The sequence below is a fragment of the Cinclus cinclus genome, chromosome 5, assembly GCF_963662255.1.
Source record: "Cinclus cinclus chromosome 5, bCinCin1.1, whole genome shotgun sequence".
Classification (NCBI taxonomy): domain Eukaryota; kingdom Metazoa; phylum Chordata; class Aves; order Passeriformes; family Cinclidae; genus Cinclus; species Cinclus cinclus.
Window position 1 is genome coordinate 72,733,315 of NC_085050.1, and position 19,825 is coordinate 72,753,139.

The 19,825-nt window shown below is 48.4% G+C and overlaps 1 protein-coding gene across 2 annotated transcripts; it reads right to left on the reverse strand.

Annotated features, from left to right (window-relative positions):
- Window positions 1–9,458: 9,458 nt before the first annotated feature.
- CCNG2 (cyclin G2) lies at window positions 9,459–17,021 on the reverse strand. Of its 2 annotated transcripts, none has more exons than XM_062494051.1 (7): window positions 16,892–17,021; window positions 14,880–15,017; window positions 13,777–14,027; window positions 13,551–13,629; window positions 13,371–13,469; window positions 12,096–12,301; window positions 9,459–11,592 (listed from the first exon to the last, which is right to left on the reverse strand). In XM_062494051.1, the coding sequence occupies exons 2-7, from the start codon at window positions 14,883–14,885 to the stop codon at window positions 11,454–11,456; spliced, it is 780 nt and encodes a 259-aa protein (XP_062350035.1). In that variant the 5' UTR covers window positions 14,886–15,017; window positions 16,892–17,021; the 3' UTR covers window positions 9,459–11,453. The 2 variants fall into 2 exon arrangements, with proteins under 2 accessions (XP_062350035.1, XP_062350034.1); XM_062494050.1 differs by lacking the exon at window positions 16,892–17,021 and adding an exon at window positions 15,911–16,021.
- Between the last annotated feature and the right edge of the window lie 2,804 nt (window positions 17,022–19,825).

Genomic DNA, 19,825 nt, shown 5'->3' on the forward strand with positions numbered 1-19,825 from the left:
AGTTTAGACTTGCCGTGGCAGGAGGAAGCCGTGTAAAAATAAATTTAAAACATATATATGCATACATACATATGTATAAAAAAGCACCACAAAGGTTCTCATTTTGCTGTGCACGCAGGCTCACAGATGGGACCACTAGAGAGCAGCAGACACCACTGCCACGGAGAGCAGACCAGCAAGGAAAAAACTGCATCTGCCCAAGCATTCGGATGCCAGGCAGAGAGGATCACGATCCAAGCTAATTGACTGTACAGAAAAAAAGCAATCAACATCTCCGTAGGTGCTACACGTGCCTGCTCTCATCCCAGAGAGGCCTTCTTTTTGCTCTCAAAGGCAGCTTTCAGAAGCATTTCTGAACCACCAGAACTCAGACCAGAAGGACAGAGGAGGCAAGAACTGAAATCAAAGAAGGGCTTCCTCCTCTCCCAAAACACAGAGGTTGGCTCTTTGCTCAACTCCCAGGCAAGAGCAGCAGCAGAACTGGCTTGTCTTGATGTTCTGCAGCCAAGCAGAGTTTAGGGGAGGTTTTTGGGCAGGGAGAGGCATGGAGGCATCCTGCAAATCCAGAAAGGCAAGTTAGACCCCGCAGACCCTGCAGCAATGTAAAGGGACCTTGAGGAAGATTGCTGCAGGGATCACCCTCAGCGTTCAGGAGGACACAGAGCTGCCTTCTTCCTCCTGCATAGCTGGGGGACTGGATGGAGCCTACACCACTGCTGCTTTCCCAACGCCACAGATGTGCTCCTGGCATGCCTAGAGTTTTGCCAGAGGCATGAAGATGAAGATGCAGGCTGATGTGCCATGCTTTTCCAGCATGTGGGCCCTGCCCCAGCTGGAAAGCTGGGAGGTTAAGCATACCTAAGCTGAGACAGGAGCCTGAGACTGTTCAGCTGCACACCTGGGAAGAGATGGAAGCTGTTCAGTGTTACACAGGTCCAGAAACACAACGGCTGGGGCTTCCCACTGGGAGCAGCTGGACAAGCAGAACACAGGCTTCTATCACTGGAGTGCGTGATCCCACCCTATTCATGGCCAAATCCTGGCAGAGCACACAGCTGGGATCTCTTTACTGAACCCCAATGAGGAGCAACATTAGGATCCAAGCTTAGGGGAGCGCAGGGCAAACATCTTTGCTAATTTCTCCCAGGGTTTTACTTGGAAGGCAGTTTTGTACCCCATGGACATGCTTAGCCCAACACACAGGTGCCAGCCTGCAGCATCCAGAGAGGAAAGATGAAGGATGGAAAGGGGTAGCATTTTCCCCAGTGTTCATGCAAGCTGCCTCCCAGGAAGCATTCAACCCTGGAGAACAGCAGATAGAACCAGCCTGACAGTTATGTCCAGGCCACCCTGAGCCTGGATTTTCCTGTCTGCTACAACTGGTTTTCACACCAGCTAGAGGGGAATGATATTGGGAAAGCCATGCCATGGGACTGAAGGGCATTCAGCTGCTCCCCAGGGAGCACAGAGCTTTGCAGGCAATGTGGATAAAATGCATTTCCAAGCCAAACATCTTCAAAAGCTGGGCATTTTCATATTTGGGAAATGACAGCAGTCGTAAACCAACACTTTAAGTCCATCCCTCTGCTTCAACACTCATCCAGCCTTTGGAGGCAACTGCAACGGGCACTCCCCAGCTGAATTCGTCATGTGGAAGGAAACGATGAACGATGTTTATCTGTCCCGAATTCACATGCCCGGGAATGAGAGACCAAGAGCAATACAGGAGTGTGATTCACAGCACATTTCCATCGAGCCTTGCCTCACCCAGAGCGTCGTCTGTGCTGTTGGCTCAGCCTGTGGAAGCGTTTAAAGGTCAGGGTGCTAAATGCCATTGAGATATTCTTGCTACTCCAGCTGTATGAGCCCCAGGACCATGCCTGCACTGCTCCAGGCAAGGAGAGGAAGGAAGGCTGCCGCATGCTGCCTTGATGCCACAGACGTGTGATGATGTGCAGGAGGTGACCCAGTCCCAGCTGTCATGCAGTTCCAAGGTGACACACCTGAGTTCCGAGGGGGAGGCAGACGTGCTGCCCACCGCTGGCCCGGCACCACTTCCACGCCAGGCTCCTCCTGACACATCTCAGCCCTGCCCACCTCCCCTCCCTCAAACCAGAGCAATGCAGGTGAAGGTGCACATCCAATCACACCTCTGTGTCTGCCCCCGAGCCATCACAGTCCCTCCTCCTCAGAGGTAACAATGCCACAGCTATTTGCCCTGCCCAGCTGATATTTCCTGCTGTTAATTCCTCAGTTACTACACTCTTTTCTGAAGTGCTCAAGCTATCAGGGTGTTTGCATAAATAGCAGTACACTCACAGCTTCCCTCCCCAGCCTCTCCTAAGGTTAGTCACCCTCCGGCCCAGCCTCAAGCCCACTTTTCTGCCACACCTACAGAAAAAAAAAAAAAAACAAACCAAAAAAACCAAAAACAAAACAACCCAACCTCTTGTGAGGCACACGTAGCCAGGGTAAGTTCTTGCCTTTCAGGGTCACATGAAGCCCACTACAGCCACTTGCACACAGAATCCCAGACTGGTTTGTGTCGGAAGGGACTTAAACATCATCCAGTTCCACCCTCCTGCCATCGGCAGGAACACTTTCAACTAGACAGGTGGCTCCAGGCCCCATCCAACCTGGCTTTGGACACTTCTAGGGATGAGGCAGCCACAGGAAGTTACAAGGACTTAAAATGGAAGTGAAAACACTGCCCGAACCCTAAACCTCTGTTCTGCAGACACTGTTTCACTGAGAAAGACAGGCTAGTCCAAAAAACACAATGGGAAAGTTTGCATGAAAAAAGCTCTGCTCCTTCCTCCACTCAGTCTCTCATTATGCTTCTACTTCCAGCATGACAAGACTGGTCAGGCACACAAAATCTTACACCTTTCCCCAGAAAAAACAAACCAGAAGAAACAAGACACTGTAAACTCAAAAGGCTACTGTTGCAAGTTCACAACAGGCTAACAACTGCTTTACACATTCTAACTTCATTACAGAAAACAAACTCTTCCCTTAAGACCATCTTTTCAACAGTTTAGAAAACTGTGATTGACACAGAACCTAACAAAGAGCAAATTTCAACTGAAGTTGTACTGACACCAACCAGCCTGTGTTCTTCAAAGTACTGCCTGACAAGATGGGGCCAAGAGAAACACTGAGCAAACAGAGACTTCTCCTTGCCCCTGAAGCAAGGAGAGGCCAGTATTTCTGTGAATAAACTAGTTCCTATTGCAATTCAATAGGAGCCACCAGATAACTACAGCAAAATAATTTAAAAACTGGGTGTACTTAGCTGGGCAAGTGTGACCGTATCAGCAGTGGTGAGAGGAGCAGTGTAGCAGGAGCTCTGTCACCTCTGGAGCCAGACTGTGCTTCCCAGGCCTCTCTGCTGAGAAAGGTGGTGGTGTTGGTGGTCCCTGGGTCTTCCACAAGCAGCAGGAAGCAGCAGAAGCTACAAGGACAGCCTCTGTACCTGGGTTCAGCTGCTCAGCATCGGCCATGCTGCCCAATTCCTTGCAAAGCATTCCCACCTGAGTAGGTGAGCAAGAGGAGGAGCTCCTTTCCCTGCCTTCCTCAGCTACCTGGTGATGGGAGGCAGGTGGAAATGAGTTGAGCTAACGAGAGGACAAGTTACTGACATTTTACCCTCAGAGTAATTTCTTACAGGCTTCTGCCTTGCCTTCTAAAATGTTTTAGTAAAATCACTAAACCATTGCTGCTTTCAGAGGCACAGGAAAACACTTTCATTTATGCCTTGCTGCTCTCTCCCCTCTTTGTAGCAAAGCTTTTTAGCACATGCCAATCCCTGAAGTCAGAAAATCGTTGAACGTTAAATTTGTGCCCAAGGAGCCAAAAACCCCAGGATTAACAGGCTTTCCTTTCCTTTCATTCTGCTTACACACTTTCAGTGACCCATTTTACACAGCCCTGAGGGCTGAAGGGGCTCTGCAGACAGACTTCCAAGTTGTTCACATTTCCACACGGATCCAGCTCCGAGCTTATTTTTCTCTAACCATGATAAAGAGGACTGCAAAAGAGGTGCTTTCCCACTATTCCAGCCACTTTGGGCAGGATACCCAGAACAGATGCAGCCAGAAATAGAGTTCAGGAAAGTCACTGCAACCCTCATCAGGCACTGAAAAAAAATTCAAACTGCCCTTAATTCACACCTAAAGGGAGCTGTAACAGGTTCCTGCTAGGAAAAGCTCTCCCACAGGATTAGTCCCATTCACAGTCCCCCTATCCATCTGGGGGCTGCCAGGCCTGCCAGGGTGACATCTCCTTCACCCAGAGTGCAATGAATGTCCCAGATAAACACGATGCCTTGGGTTAAGAGAAATGCCCTGACAGGCTGCACGTAGAGGCTTGTCGAGCCTCCAGTGCCCTGCAGGCTGCACTTGCAAACCACTGTCCTGGATGATTTATTTGTCAGGGAGGTTGCCTTTCCCCGAGAGGGCATGGAAATGCTATCATGAGGTTCAAATGAGCCACACTCAGGTACCTTTCTAAACATGTTTGGAATAGCTAATTTTCAGACCTTAAATGAGAGAATCTTATACTCAGAGAATCTTTATCTGGCTTTGGTAAGTCATAGGAAATGGATTCTCCTAAACCCCCATTCCCTGGAAATCATGCTGCAGTCTAGATCCTCCTCCCCGCACATACAACGAGCACTGCCAGTCAACTCTAAACACTCTTGAGACTAGAGATAAAATGGTCAAACAGATGCTACATCTCACACTTTTTGATCTTGCCTTCTAGCTGTCTGTTCAAAACTTTATGTTAAGACACAAGGTCTGGCCAATTACTCCTGGCTGAATCTACAGCAGAGTATTTCCACCTCTGAAATGGAAATCAAGACATTGGCCCAGGCTCCAAGTGCAGATTTGCATTTCAGACTTCCTGAAGCTCAGGAGTATTCTGACTTCATTTTCATTTAGCCCACAGGAAAGCAGGACAACTCGGCTCACTTGTAAGGAGAAGAACTTGCTCAAGATAACATTTACAAAAACCCAGGTGTTGTTTAGGTATTTTATATCCAACGTCTTCCAACTGGGATAGCCCTAAGATGTACAGGACGTGAATTTTGGAGCTCATTAATGACTTCAGAAAGTAGAGCTAGATGGAGGTGTGCAGCAACTGGGAAAAAAAAATCACCCTCTCTGCACACAGGAGGAAAAAAAGCTGCTCCTGTCTGGCAATCCAAACAGCCTCCCAAAATCCCCTCAGCTGGGAACTTGAGCAGTCCTACTTGAGCCTGACTGCTCAAGGAATTCCACACCTGTATGCATCTTGTTGAAGGAGTAGTCCCTGCTCCAACAGCAAACTGTACAACTGGACCCCGGTCTGGGTTACTAGTGGAGGTGACAGCTGACCTGCCAGCCTGGATGAGGTGCTTCCAGGATCCCACAAGGTGGACTAGCAGCTGGAACACACACTGGATGTGGTCCAGACTAAAGATTTATTGCAAACGTGCTGAAAGATCTGTGGCAAAAGCTGACCTGTGTAGCTTCCTACCCCAACTTTTCCAGAAAAAGTGAATCCTGGTATCCCTGAGTGACACAACAACAGGACTAATCCAGCTCTTTCCCTGCTCTGCAGCCAAGGTGACAGCACAACAGTGAGCCTCACAAATGACCAGGCCCAGCCTGACACGCAGATGTGAGGGGTTTTCCAAGCTGGTGGGAAAGCAGCTTTACTGAGTTGGGTAAATTTCCATGGCACAGACACACTTCTCCAACCAAAGCCCTCTTGAGGTTGGCTTTGAGGCAGGAACAAGAGGAAGGACACAAAAGTGTGTGCTCATGTCAGACACTTGAAAAAAGGACTTAGATCTCCAGGGCTGAGGACCCAACACCACCGAGGAGGAGCAAGCTATTTCACAAAGCATTTTATTTGCCTTGTATGTAACAAGGCACACAGGGCATCAGTTGAGGGATCACAAAGTCCCCTACTACTGCTTATTAAAATAAATTATTCCCTGCTGCTAGCTCAAGAAATGATGCCAAACGATATGAAGTGATCCCAGAGCAGCAATACCGAGCGATGGCCAGTGCAGACTGAAATGCCCCACATGCTGCAGCATATCAAAGATGGGCCTGGAAGGACCTGCAGGAAGAGCAACAGGAAAGCTTGGACCTTGGTGCAGCAGAAAAGGATTTATGACCAGAGCCAGCAGGGCTTTCACCCTCTGAGGACACAAAGCTATACAGGAAGAGTGCAGCCCTGTGACTCGAGGTGGACCCTTTGTTCAGGGATGAATCCCAAGGGCATGCTGAAGGCAAGGCTTCCATGGCAACTGTGGGCAAAGCCCATTATGAAGAGTAGGACAGTCAATGAATTCTCCAGGGCACAAAGGCTCTCTCCACCAAGTGTGGCAGTACTGCAAATTTCCATTAAAACACCATTAAAATGTACATTTGTAGAGCCCAAATAGGACTTTATTTGACAGTCAGGCAAGCCTTCAGCTGCTTCCCACAGAAATCCAAAGCATCCCCATCTTTTATATTGAGAATTACACACTAGTTACAGCTGCAACAGCTGTCCAGCACTGAGCTAACTATGGAAAAGCATTCAGAACATCGTATGACTGTGCCTTCCTCATATATTTTTCCCACTGGAGCAGAAATCCATGTTTTCACAGGCGCTAAGAGCCACAGTGTCCCTGCCCACAGATCAGAGAAGAACCCATCACTGTTTGGTGTTAAAGAAAACAGCCTGAAAACTACCAGGGAATCAGACAGTGCAAGGGTGAATCCTCAACCTCAGCTTTTAAGAATGCTCCTACAGCCATCCCAGTGGCAGCTGGACGCTGTGGAGGTAACCAGTCCAAGGGCACATCCTGGGACCAGAATAAATCCAAATCCCTTCAAGGGAGCCCTGCTCTGTTTCTCAGCTGATACACACAGCTCACACTGCATTTACAACACTGAGTGTGGGCCTTTTCCCCATTTCCCAGACAGGATAGAGGTGGCAGGATTACACTGAATGAACAACAAAAGCTGAAGAAAGCCCAAGTCCACCACACAGATAAGCTGTGGATGCACTGTGCCAATATCTTTGGCAAAGAGCGGGCACAGACACCACACCCAGCTTCAGATTATCTGTGGCACAAGCCCTCACACCACCGGCCTTGGCTTCTGTCATCCTGCCAGGAGAAAGCCAGGGATCACCTCCAGTGCTTTTGCTCCCTACCAGAGTTAATAATTGAGCTCTGGATGCTAAAGGCTTCCTAAATCCCTGACTCAGCCACTGCACACGACAAGACCGCTATTTAGACTGCAGACATGTTTTCCAAAGTTCCTTGGAGACTCTGGATTATAAAACTACACTCTGACCTTTGAAACATTTGACCCCCAGCCACACAACACCCTTGCAAAGCCAACAGTCTCCAAACCCTGCTTCCCCACGGGCCCTCATACACCCCACCTTTCCACAACAGCTCTGCCATTCCCTGGCTTGAGCTGACTTATCCTTAACAATAAAGCACTACAGCAAGGAACTATTCCTGGCTTTGTTCTACAAGGGGAACAGAGGAAGCGAGAGGCTCAGGAATGCACAGAAGGTCAAGGAGCAAGTGTGTAACAGAGGAAGGAGCTGCCTTTGCCTTCCTAAGGCCCAGGACAAAGTTTCCCTAGAGCACAGGCTAATCTTCTCCTTGACTTCACCGAGTGGAAACAAAGCCAGTGCCAAGCACTCTGGAAATCCCATCACAAACGTTTCCTCCATTCAGATGTTTAACAGTGTTCACGTCTCCCATGAAGAACCTACTTGTGATGGAAAAAATAAACCCCACCAGCACTCTTTTAAGGAGAAATTCAACGCTTCATTAATTCAAAAATGGTTGAGATTGCAAATCAGAACCAGAAGGTACAGGTCTTAGAGGCAAGATCACTAATAATTCATGAGCAAAAAGCTATGTTTATGCAACACTAAGGATGAGATTTTAATTGCTTATTACTCTAATTGATTTCATTCAGTTGTTATGGCAACTTTCTGCTTTCTGGAGATGTACTACACCAGCTACAGGCTTACACCACAAAGCACAGCCATGTGACACCCCACAGCTGCAACACGTATTTTAAGATAAATAATACCATAGATGTGCCAAGTATTTACTGATTCCCATTTTGCTGAGCTTCAAAGCCCTGAGAGTAGAGCAGGATCACAAGAATAACTCATTCACCTGTTAGTCCAAGCAAAGACATGGCCTGAGACCATTCCGTTCCACTCTCTCCCTTGGGGCATGCTGCTCCAAGAGCAGAGTGTTCTAAGCTCTCCCTCACAGGAATAGGCTTCTTATTCCATCAGAGAAAAAGGGGGAGCTCTTAAAGACCAGGGTCTGAACACACTAACACACTAATTTATTCTGAACACTTTATCACTGCATGTCCCTTGACATATGACATGAAGTGGTGGGCAAGTCAAGTTTCCTGTTTAAAGGGCCATTATCATAATTATTTAATTACAGAATGACAGCTCACCAGGAACACAAGTGCTTCCACTACAGATTCCTTGTGGCCCAGTCCAGCCACAGGATAGCAGTAGGATGACATCTCAAGATGCTCTCAGAAACCTGTGTGAACCTGGAGCACTACACTTCCAATAGCTTCAGCAGCACAGGAAGTAACATCCCAGAAAGTGAACACAGCTGGGAGTTGTTTCAGGGGGTGGCCTCCCCACAGAAGCATTTCCTTGCAGCCCCCTCAGCCCCCACCCAAACCAGTCTTACTGACAGAGCAGTTATGAAAATGAGCACGCATTTCAACTCCTGTGACCGCAAGCCTTGCGAGTTCCACCATGTGGTACAAGGCAAGCCCCAAACAGCATTTAAAAGTCATGCACACCTCTGCTATTACAAACAGGTCAACCACCAAAAGCCCCGTTCTTTGGGGAAAGCCAAGCCAACCTCCTTGGGGGGATCCGCAGCTGCCTGACCTGGCAAAACCAAATCTGAGCCTACATCATTCCAATCACAGAGGCGAACCCTACGAGCTGATTTATTCCCATGGAACCAACTTGAAAGGGGCTGAATGGCACACCTCAAGTTTCATTCAGCCTCCCATGCTGTGCAAGCTCAGGACGTGTCCCGCGGCTTCCCACCTTGCCCCGAGCTCACCCACGCAGCGCATGAACTCCGGCCGACTCCTGAGCCACAGCAGGCACCTTGGAAGGGGGGCAGCTTCAGGAAGGAGTGTTTCGTGTCCCAAGCACTGTGGCAGCAGCCGGCAGCAGCCTCTGCTCTGCCAGCTCTGAGCCAGGCCCCGGCAGGAGCAGCCCCAACCCTTCACGGGCTCTCAGAGGCAGGTGTGAGTTACCAGCCAGAAGGGATTTGTACACAGGACATGATCTCCTGCATGGAGTTTGAGTTCCTGCAAGTGTTCCGCACTGAAAAGATGCTGACACTTCCCGAGACCAGGTTTCACTACAAAGCAGCAAGGACAGTTCCTGCAGAACTCAGAGGAATCCAGCTGGAACGACCCTTAGCCCCTAGCAGGAGCTCTGGATGTGCACATGGGCCAAGCACAATGCTCACGGTCAGCACAGGATACCTCACCCCAGCTCCTCACACTGGCAGGAGCAAAGCTGAGGTGAGATTCCCACATCCAGTACTGTGAAGTCTCCCCTTTTCCTTGCCACAATTCCTAGGAAAGCTGGAACCCAGCTGTGGGACCACACACCCTGCACAACACAAAAAAAAAAAAAAAAAAAAAAAAAAAAAAAAAAAAAAAAAAAAAAAAAAAAAGCTTCAAGGATCTGACTGCCACAGGTAACAAATACAGCACTCAGTTTATTTGTGTTCTCAACTGAAACAGGACTCAGTAGGTTCCTTACCCAAGCACTCCTGAAGTGAGCAGAGAGTTGCAGCAAGAAGTATTCAGAGGTACAGTATTTGTATCATATAGGGTACACAATAAATTACTATCTACATGCCACAGACCTACAAAAAGTTACATACAATGTAAAAAAATACAGTATTTTCTGCTCGTTTTTTTGTTTTACATTTTTTTTCTGTACATTTTTTTAAATTTACATTTTCATATACACTTTTTGTAAACTTTCATGATCTTAGAAAACTGAAACCACATAACAGTTATGGACTTACAGCATCACTCTTACCTTTCTAAAGCAACGTTTGCACCTATGAAACAGCTTTTAGCTTGTTTGCTCCTTCATTCCTACTTTGGCACCACCACACCTCACACTGTTACTCCGAGCTACTTTAGTCCGCTTTAGCCATGTCCTCACAATTAGACTGGAATTTGTGCTTTGCTAACAAAGTTCAGAAGAAAAACCATTACGTTAACTACTTCACCATCACATTTACCTGATATTTTACTGCTTAATTTCAACTTCTCCTGCACTAACTGTTTTACATCATCAGCATGCAAACAAGTCTGATTATGACTCAATCAATAACATGAATATACTGAAAAACAACTACAAGGGTTAAATATTCAAAGGAATGTAGACTTAGCAAGGTTTACCAAGTTAAGAAGTCTAAGCTAATAGCATGGATTGACATGTTAAGATTTGAAACACACTGAAGTATACAACGTGAATTTCAGTGTAAAAACATTTGTACTAAAGAAAACATGGAATTACTCCTGGCCACACAATTTATACTATCTCAAAGTGAAAACTCTATTGACTAGAAACCACCTGCTTACCACACATACTCCTGGTGTGAAATAGGGATCCCTGAAGTTTATAAAAGCCAAGCTTCAAAAATTGCTACTTGGAGTACACAACTCAAGTCCCTGCTGAAAAGGAAAAGCCGTTTCAGTGTCCGGCCCATTGGAGAGCAAATCACTGCAGCCTGGCACTCTGTACACACGCTGTTCCACATAACCCACTCAGCCACTCGGATCTAATCCCAGAACACTGGGGAGGGGAGGCACCCTCGAGAGGGACTGCAGCCCCATCTCCTGCTCAAAGCAGGGCCAACGCTGAAATCAAGCCAAGCTTGGGATTCTGTCACATTGAATCCTGAGAACATCCCAGGTCAACAACTGCACAGCTCCTCTTGAGCATCTCCCTTGCTCGACTGACCCCATGGAGCAAATTTCTTTCCTTAACCAAGAGCTTCCCGTTTAAATCTCAGGAAAGCTGCTCACTCTTCATGCTCCATGCTTCTCAGCCAAGACCCTGAAATCAACTCAGGTGTTTAAGTGCCGAGGGTTTTGGATCACCAGGTACAGAACTACATTCATGGCTGTTGACAACAGAACTGTAAAACAACTTTTTTTTTTTTTTTTTTTTTGCGGATCTGGGGACCTGAAAGAATTTTTTTTAATTTCTCAAAATTACAACAACAAAAGAACCAAGGCAGGCATTCAAAGCATTGATATACCACAGAAAGTTTTGCCTTAATACAGTTCACCACCTCATTTATTATTGCCAAAAGACTCTACGGTGCATTCAAAACTTCAACCTAATACAACCCAGACTCAGTGCCAAGACCGACAGCTGAGAGTTTGCCACTCGGGTTTAGGTTTGAGTTGAAAGAAGAAGGTGCCTTCCAGATCACTCGGAGGAGAACTGCTAAGGCTTTCTTCCCCGCTGCTCATGTCTTCACAGGAGTCTTCGCTAGAAGGAACAGTGGGAAAGGTGATTTTAACAAAGCACAATCCCCTCAAAGTGGCAATGCATACTCCTCAATCCTGGGGTTTCTTGCACACTTTTCTGTTCCTAGTAGCAACATCCCACATCTAAATGCTCCTCAAGGCTCCTAAAGGTGAAATCCCAACAAGGCACACTTTTCCTGAAGACAACATCCTACCGACCGAGAAGCCAGTGTTCCAGACACCAAACATGAATTTTTCAGGAGACAGAAAACCTTTGCAAGCCTTCCTTCCTTAAATGCAACAGTGCCTCCCCCCACCCAGCCGAGTACCTCTGAACACTACAGTGACAGTTCCCCCTTCTTTCCCATGTGCTGAAGACACATTCCAAGCCCATCAATGTCCTCAGAACTAACTCTTTTTTTTCACCCCAAGTAGCAGTGATTAAGCCATAGTCCTACAGCGTTGCCATGACCACTACAGGAAAAGGAGACCTCCCAACAAATTAAGCAGCCAGGAGTTACCAACCTCTCACTTCCATTGAAACATCCACCCTCTGGGATCGTTGGCAACTCGGGAACACTGTAGTAACTGTTCTGTAGGTTTTGGGCTGTACGCCTCGAAACAATCCAAACCAGTTTTTTATGATCAGGCTTGCAGCATTCAGGAGAAGAATAATCCGCCAGGCATTTAGAGACCAGTTCCCTCCAGTAAAGCAGGTCACTATCACTTATCTGGACAAAAAACCAAAAAAACAAACAAACCAAAAAATCCAGAAGTTAGTTAGTTAGTCAGTAAGACACGTGCTCTAAGGATAACTCCTCCTTCCATTTTACCTTCTTGGAAAAGACCTGGAAAAAATATCAGTTACGACAGAAGTGACTCATTACTGTGATACCTTTGTCCAAGTTGCTTTTGAAGGTGAACTACCAACTCCTACACACCTTCCAAACAAATCCCTGTTCAAGGTGGAGTTAGGTTGACAGTCTGCCTGTCAGGCCTTGTTACCATTTTCATTATCACTTCCAAAGGAGAAACGAAACAGAAGCTATTCTATTTAAAAACGGAATGGAATTTTTTCTAAGTACCATTGTCAAATGGAAGCACTTGTTTTAAACTACTTTAAAATGGAAAAGAAAAAAAATAAGCCACCATTTTAAAAGAGAATAATTTGGTACTTGAAGGAACAACTTCCAACCCTTAAGAAACCAGGGCTGTTCAATCTGACAGAAGAGTGAAAAGCTGCTTCTGGGCCATCACAGGCAGCATGCTGCCAGAGGCCATGGATCCCGTTTTAGTTCATAGGATATCCTGAGCTGGAAGGGACCCACCAAGCATCATGGAGTTCAACTCCTGGCCCTGCACAGGACAATCCCACCAATTCCACCCTGGGAAGCAACATCCATTCCCTAGGGAGCCTGTTCAGCACCGGACCTCCATGTGGGAGAACAACCTTTTCCTGATATCCAGCCTAACCCTGACACAGCCCCAGCTGTTCCCTCAGGTCCAGTTATTCAGGCAAAAGGAATTACCAGCCCAGCAGTCACAGAACAGACTCGAAGTTTCTCCAGAACACTCAGTCAGAGCTGTACAAGTTCCATCAGCTGCCTGTTAAAGCATGCATTGTCTACACACACTGGGTCAGCAGTTCCTCTGATTTTATACATCTAAGCTTGCTTTTTAACTGCTTCTTTCAGCCAAACAGAATCTGTAAGGACATGTTTGGGGACCCCTAAATGTAACAACACCCATCCTGAACGGTGTCAGTCCAAACCGGAAAAGCAATCCACTGGAAACGCTCACCTTTGAATGATTTTGAACACGCAGAAGGATCTCCAATAGCTCAACAGATTTCAGCGTCTGAACTTCCAGAGTGAGAAGGCACAAGGCCAGGACAGATGGCTAAAAGGACCAGCAGACAGCATTCAGCACCACAGCCATCACAAACCGACCCAGAAGCTACAAACAACTGCTTCTACTCACTTTTGCTTTAGAGAAGACTAGACGGCAGTTGCAAGCTTTTAGCTGTGCTTCCAACTTGTCCAGATTCAATACTTCTTTCCTGTGAGACATCCAAGAGAATAAGGCTCTGGATCAACAAGCATTCCCTCGCCAGGGAGCAAAAACTGAGGAGCTGCCTCCTCCACAGCCGAGGCTGCAAACATCTCAGAGGGAATTAAGAAGGGCTCAGCAAACACCTCCAACTCACCTTTCTGAGGTATGACAGAGTACAATAGCATGGTACAAGTGCAAGAAGGTTAAGGCAGTAGTAGCTTTAAATTCAAAGTGCAACTTTTCTGAAATTATCTTTTCCATCCGTTTCAGGTCGGACACAGTGCATTTACATTGGCTGATGCGGATGATCTCGTGAGCAGATGGGATATTGCATTCCTCCTCCACCACACGGGCGGCCAGCTGCATGCAGCAAACCCCAATGCAAGACAAATGCTTCGGTTTCACCTAAAAACCAGAGCGAGCCCGGTGAGTACATCGTGCACCCAACAGCGCTTAAACAGCAGATGTGTTTGGGATACCCACAGCTCTACAGCCAAAGGCTGATCTCCACTCAACGTGGCTTTGGGCAGCTCCTGTACCTCCCCCCACCATGACCGGCTCCATCACTTCAGCGGGAGCAAACCCCGGCTGGCAGAGCCCACGACGCAGCACCTATCCGCTGGGGCTCAGCTAGTCAAGCTCCGCAGCAGAGCAGCCTCTCCTCAGGTTGTTCCTCGCTACTACACAAACAAATCGCGGTGGGAACTGCAATTCCCTGCTCCTCCAAGCGGCAGTGCTCGCCCACCCTCGCTTACAGCCCGCACAAATCCAGTCCGAGCCTGTTCCGGGCAGCCCCATCCCTCCACAGCTCGTTCCTGCCCCTTCTCCTCTCTCCCCTCTACCACAGCAGGGTTTTGTGCTGCTTCAAGGACAGCCAGACCAGAAAACTGAAGCAACTTCGTTTTTTTTTCTGCTGATCTACTAAAGAGGAACTAGTTTAGGGCCAAGCTTCCTGCCTGAAAGCAACACAAACACGATAAAAAACACCAGGAAATGATCACTTGGTGTCGATCCCAAGGCTAAGCTAAGCTTTAGCAGAGCATCCAAGGACAGCTTCTAACGCTTATTGGTTTGTTTCCCTTGATTCTTCCTGTCGCAGACATCTACACTGTGTCGGCTACGGATTTATTAGAGGAAGTAAATCAAGCGGCTGCTTGTCTTTAGGGGTAAAAGGAACTGCACGCAACTCCAGCTTCACAAAGGAGACCTCAGAGCAGCTGTTGAATGCACAGAATGAATCAACATCCACACTTGTACCTTCATAAGAGCCAAGAATCTGTCCAGAATGTTGACAGCCAAAACAAACGTTTCAGTTGCAAATCCAAAGAAGTTGGTCAGACTCCAAAGATCTTCCACCTTGGCATTCCTTTGTCTTGGACAGAGAGTGTTTTCATTCTACGGCAAAAGGCAAAGTCACAATTATTCTGCGGCAGCAACCACCGTGCCTCACTCCCTAAATCTTCTTATACCTAAAGCAAACAGAAGCACTTTTGTCCTTAATTGCTTTATTTCGCTCAAATTGAAAAGCAAATAAATTTTAGACGCTTAGGACTCAAATCATACCCGCGGTTCAGAGATTACAGAGCCAGGTCCTCAGTCTCACTGGTGAAACAGCCAGCACAACCACCTTTCCTACTCTCCGCTTGCTTATTTAAAGAGACATTTAAGACTTCATTAAGGTAACAAGTGCAAGCGAACACAGCGACTCCCGACCTTCGAAATGACCGCACAGCTCCTCTACCTTGCGCGTCAATATTTAAACTACAGCTCTGCTTTCACAACACACAAGCAGACTTATCTCAGGGATTTTTGTTTATTCTTGTTAAATATTAAGGGTCTTCCCAAAGAGCTCACAAGCACCCGAAGGCACATAATAAACCTGTCCTGAACTCAGTACGGAACTTTGGTCGTTAACGGGGAGATGTTTACGGTCTATTTACATTTTGCAGCTCAGCATGAGCGGTTCTGGGTTCAATTCCCCAGACCTCGCCAGTGCCTGCCTGACATCCCACCTCCCCCGACGGAAACAACACAGAACCTGTCGCCCCTGTGCTCCTTCTAAGTTTAAACAATAAATACTAAACGCCTAAACATTTTGCTTGCCCTGTAGGTCGCAGCGCTTGGTACCGTTAACACCTACAGACGAAACATAATTAAAACAAAAGGCAAGCGGCGCACACAGAAAAAAGAATTAACTTGCCGCACTTAAAACTCCGTTAGCTGGAATTTTCTCTGAAATTCTCGAACTCGTCTTTCTGCCCTGAGGAAACCCCGACGCCCTCACGCACCTCGGCGGCGCCCTCGATGAGGCTGAGCCCCTTCTCGCGGGGCTGGAACCGCCCCTCCAGCTCCAGATGGAGGTTCAGCTGCTTGAAAAGCCACAGCGCCTCGCTGCTCATCTTCCCTTTCCTTCGCCTCCTTCCCCTCCGCAGCAGGGAAACAAAGCGGCCTCGCAGGCCGGGAGCGAGGGGACTCCGGGCCCCCCCCGGCGGCCCTCACCGCTCGGGGAGGGGGAGGCGAGCCCGGCTCCCGTCACCGCGCGGACGGGGGTGGGCTCGGCCGCTGACCCCGCATCCAGGCAGGGCGGCCTGGACCCCCGCGGGGAGTCACGGCACAATCACGGCACCATCCCCAGCCGCTCCCGCTCCGCCCCGGCACCTCTCCAAGATGGCGGCGCCGCGTCCCCGCCCACGGCTTCTGTTGTCCCCCGCGGAGCGATCCGCGCCGGTGAGGCGGCGCACTGAAGTCAAATAGTCCCCCCCTCCACCCGCGCCATTCGACCATGCCCCGACTGGTCCCCGAGGTCCGGGCAGGGCGCGGCCGGCCCGCGGAGCTCCAACCCAACGGGGAGCGGAGCGGCACCGCGCTGCTGCGACGGGGCGGCGAGGCCGCGCGGAGGGACATGGCGAGGGACGCATCACGCCTTTAAAGGGACGCCAGAGGCGTCTCATCCGTTTTGAAAAGACCGCCCGAACCCTCCCGCGCTCGGATTGGCCCGCGCTTCCCAGCCACTGATTGGCCGGCGGCGCCGCACGCCCCGCCCCCACCCCGTCTCGCGGAGGGGCGTGTTATTTACCAGCGGCGATTGGCCGCCGGCCACGGCCAGGTCTGCTCTAATTGGCCAGGCGAGTTCTGCCTCCGCCCCGCCCATTGCTCCGGGCCCTGGCAACCGGGACGAACGCGCGCGCGCGCCCTGAGGCGATGGCGGCGGACACCCTCAGTCCCACAGCGCTCCCGCGTCCCCACACAGGATAACGATGAACTCTGACCTGACTGGAGCTGCCTGAGGATGCTCAGACCCCGCGGGTCAAACTCTCTGCGTATCTCTGTGAGACTCTCCTCACGCTATTCCTTGAGGGTTCTAAACACCCGTCCAGATTTAAAATCCCTTTGTGTCCTACTTCCAACCGAGACTTCTGTGCTGCCCGCTGTTGTGGGGGTTTTGGGATGTGCACTTGCAAACTTCCTGTGGAAGGAATCCAAGGCCCAACAGGTCAGGAAGGAGGCAGTGGATCAACCCCCAAGTCCAAGGCTGCATCAAACGGCTTCTCAGCTTAATGGAGTTCTCAGGACCACATAAAACAAAATAAATCATTGTGTGGAATATTTGTAGGGCTGTTCCAACGAGCTGGTGGACAAATACACAGGGATAAACGTCCCAGGACAAACCCAAGCTGCAGCAATCACATGTGTGTACACGCTGGAGACAAAAGTCTGGGGAGTTGACTGTGGCAGATTAGTGCTGGGTTTGATCGGGTGAGGTTCCACAGCTCCAACAAACAGAAAATGTTTATGAAATGCCACAGGCTGGAAAAGTAAACCCACTTTCTCCACCGAGCCATCATCAGTGCTGAGCTCTGCCAAGCTCTATTTCAAGGCACAGTCCCTGTCAGCAGTGCCAGGGATGATGGCCAACGCTTTGCTGAAGTTTATTTTGATGCCAAGGATTCTGAGGTTCCCATCACAACATGCCTGACTTTTCCCCAGGATATTCCTGATGTGGGCCAGAGTTCCTGTAGGTACCAGCACATAAACCTGAGCATCCCTCTCATGCCACAGTGAATGAACTGGCATGCTGACTGATTTTTGGGGAAGGAAAAAGCTGTTTTAGACATGGATCTGCTCCAGTTTGAACAATTGCTGCTAATGGAACAGACTTCCAACCAGCTCCATGTAGTGACATCATTCAGGTAACATTTATGGGATGAGTCTCCCAGCTCCAGTCCCTGGTATTCAAATCCCCTCAGCAGTTGCTCCGTTCTTTTCTTCCCTGCATTCCGAAGTGTATCTTGCCATCACAGAGATGGAGAAGGGATATTCTTCCTCCTCCAGCTGCTGGAGGAAAGCACTTAATGGAACACATGGTCCAGTTTACCTAAAAGTCAAAAAAAAATCCTTATATTAGAACAGAGCATGACAGATCCTAAAGTATAAATTCAGAAACCTGCTTTAACACATACATGCCTTTCCCTTTACTAATTTAAACCTAATAGAACATTCTGAAAAATTATCCTTCATATCCCATGTAGCCTGAGGGGGGAATCCCTTACCAGAGCGGAGCTCGTGTCCCAGGTTAGGAGACAGCGATCCCTGCCCCGTCTTTGTTCCTCAGTATTACCTCACTTGTTGAAAACAGCTCAGTAGGATCAACAACAGCAACAAAACAAAAACAAAACCACAAAAAAACAAAAAACACCCCCACCAAACCTTAAGGGTCCTAAAGGTAAGCGATGGACTGCAGCTTTGGGATTAAAAACAGGGGAAATGCATCTGCTCCATGTGCTGTCTGGGCCTGGCAGCACAATGGAGTGTTGCAGGCAAAGGAGGAGTCATGGTGAGGTCAGTGAACAAAATCTGTTGTTTTCTGTTTTTTCCCTTATGCAAGAAATAATTTTCTTTCAATGTAACATTTATTTGGGATTCGGGGAAGTGTGAATGCGGGAGGAGAATGAGAAGCATTTCCAGCATTCTGAGGAAACACAATTTACCTCTTCTGTGACATGATGTGCTTCAGAGAGCAGCAATTCCTTCCTGGCAGTCTTTGGAAAGCCAAAGATGCACGTCCTATTAAACGGGGATTATTTTAACCAGCCTTGCTAAACTATTTTCCAATATGGCCAGGCAAAACTTGTCCAGGCACGCCCAAAGCAGTTCCTCAGGAAAGGCTCTGGATGGCTAAGAGCTGTGGATTGACCGGCAGGGGATGATACAGAGGTGTTGATTTGGCCTTGTGGCTGTGGATTTCCACACATAGGAGTACAAACCACGGTGATTAAGGGACACAGAGCAATTAACGCCTCAGACACAAGCACTCTCTGCCCACTCAGGACGCCCACGGAAGAAAAACAGGGGTCACTTGGAACAACAACTGGAACAATTTGAGCCACTCATCCAAAGAGCTCCACTAATTTACAGCCACTAATTAATCCAAGTGCCCCACTGCCGGCCTCTTATCCCGGTATGGAGGACAGCAGCAGTGCTGACACCTGGAAAGCAGAAGCCACCGAGTGGTATTTTTATACAAAGTGCACACAATAGAAAACAACTCTCAAGGCTCCCCGTGTACACACACTGAGAAACAAATTACAGATACTGTTCCTTCAGTAGCAATGGGATCAGTGGCTGGGGGATACAAGCTATCAAAACCTTTGCACGGGCTTCCCCCCACCAGACCCTTTGGGAAGGAACAAGTCTAAGAGATGAAATTGTTCATAAATCTGTCAGAGTTCAAACCTTGCTCCCCAGACAACAGCCCCTGAAGCCAAGTGTCATTTGATCCTCCAGTAGCCATGGGAGCAATGCTCCCACCCGTCCAGCTCCTGGCTGCCCAGAGGAGTGTAATTCCACACCTCTCACCTGGTGCACCTGGAAATCGAATTCAGCAATCATAAAAAAATGAATTTATTCTGATTGATCGCTTGCTGCCTATAAGACCAAAGGAGAGCAAGGCATCCCGATAAGAGATGAACTGGAGGTTGGGGTTAGGGAAGAGATTCACAGGACAAACCCAGAGAGGAGCAGTGACAGTGCATCTCCCAGAGACCACACCCCAATTCCAAACAGCTGCTGGAATAACGAAGGGAGGGGGCAGAAAAGAGAAACCCAGAGTGTTTGCTCAGGAAACTCAGAGCAGAAAGTATTTGAGCTGACAAGACCCAAACACAAATCAACAGAAACTCACTAAGTTTAGGACAGAATCTCTC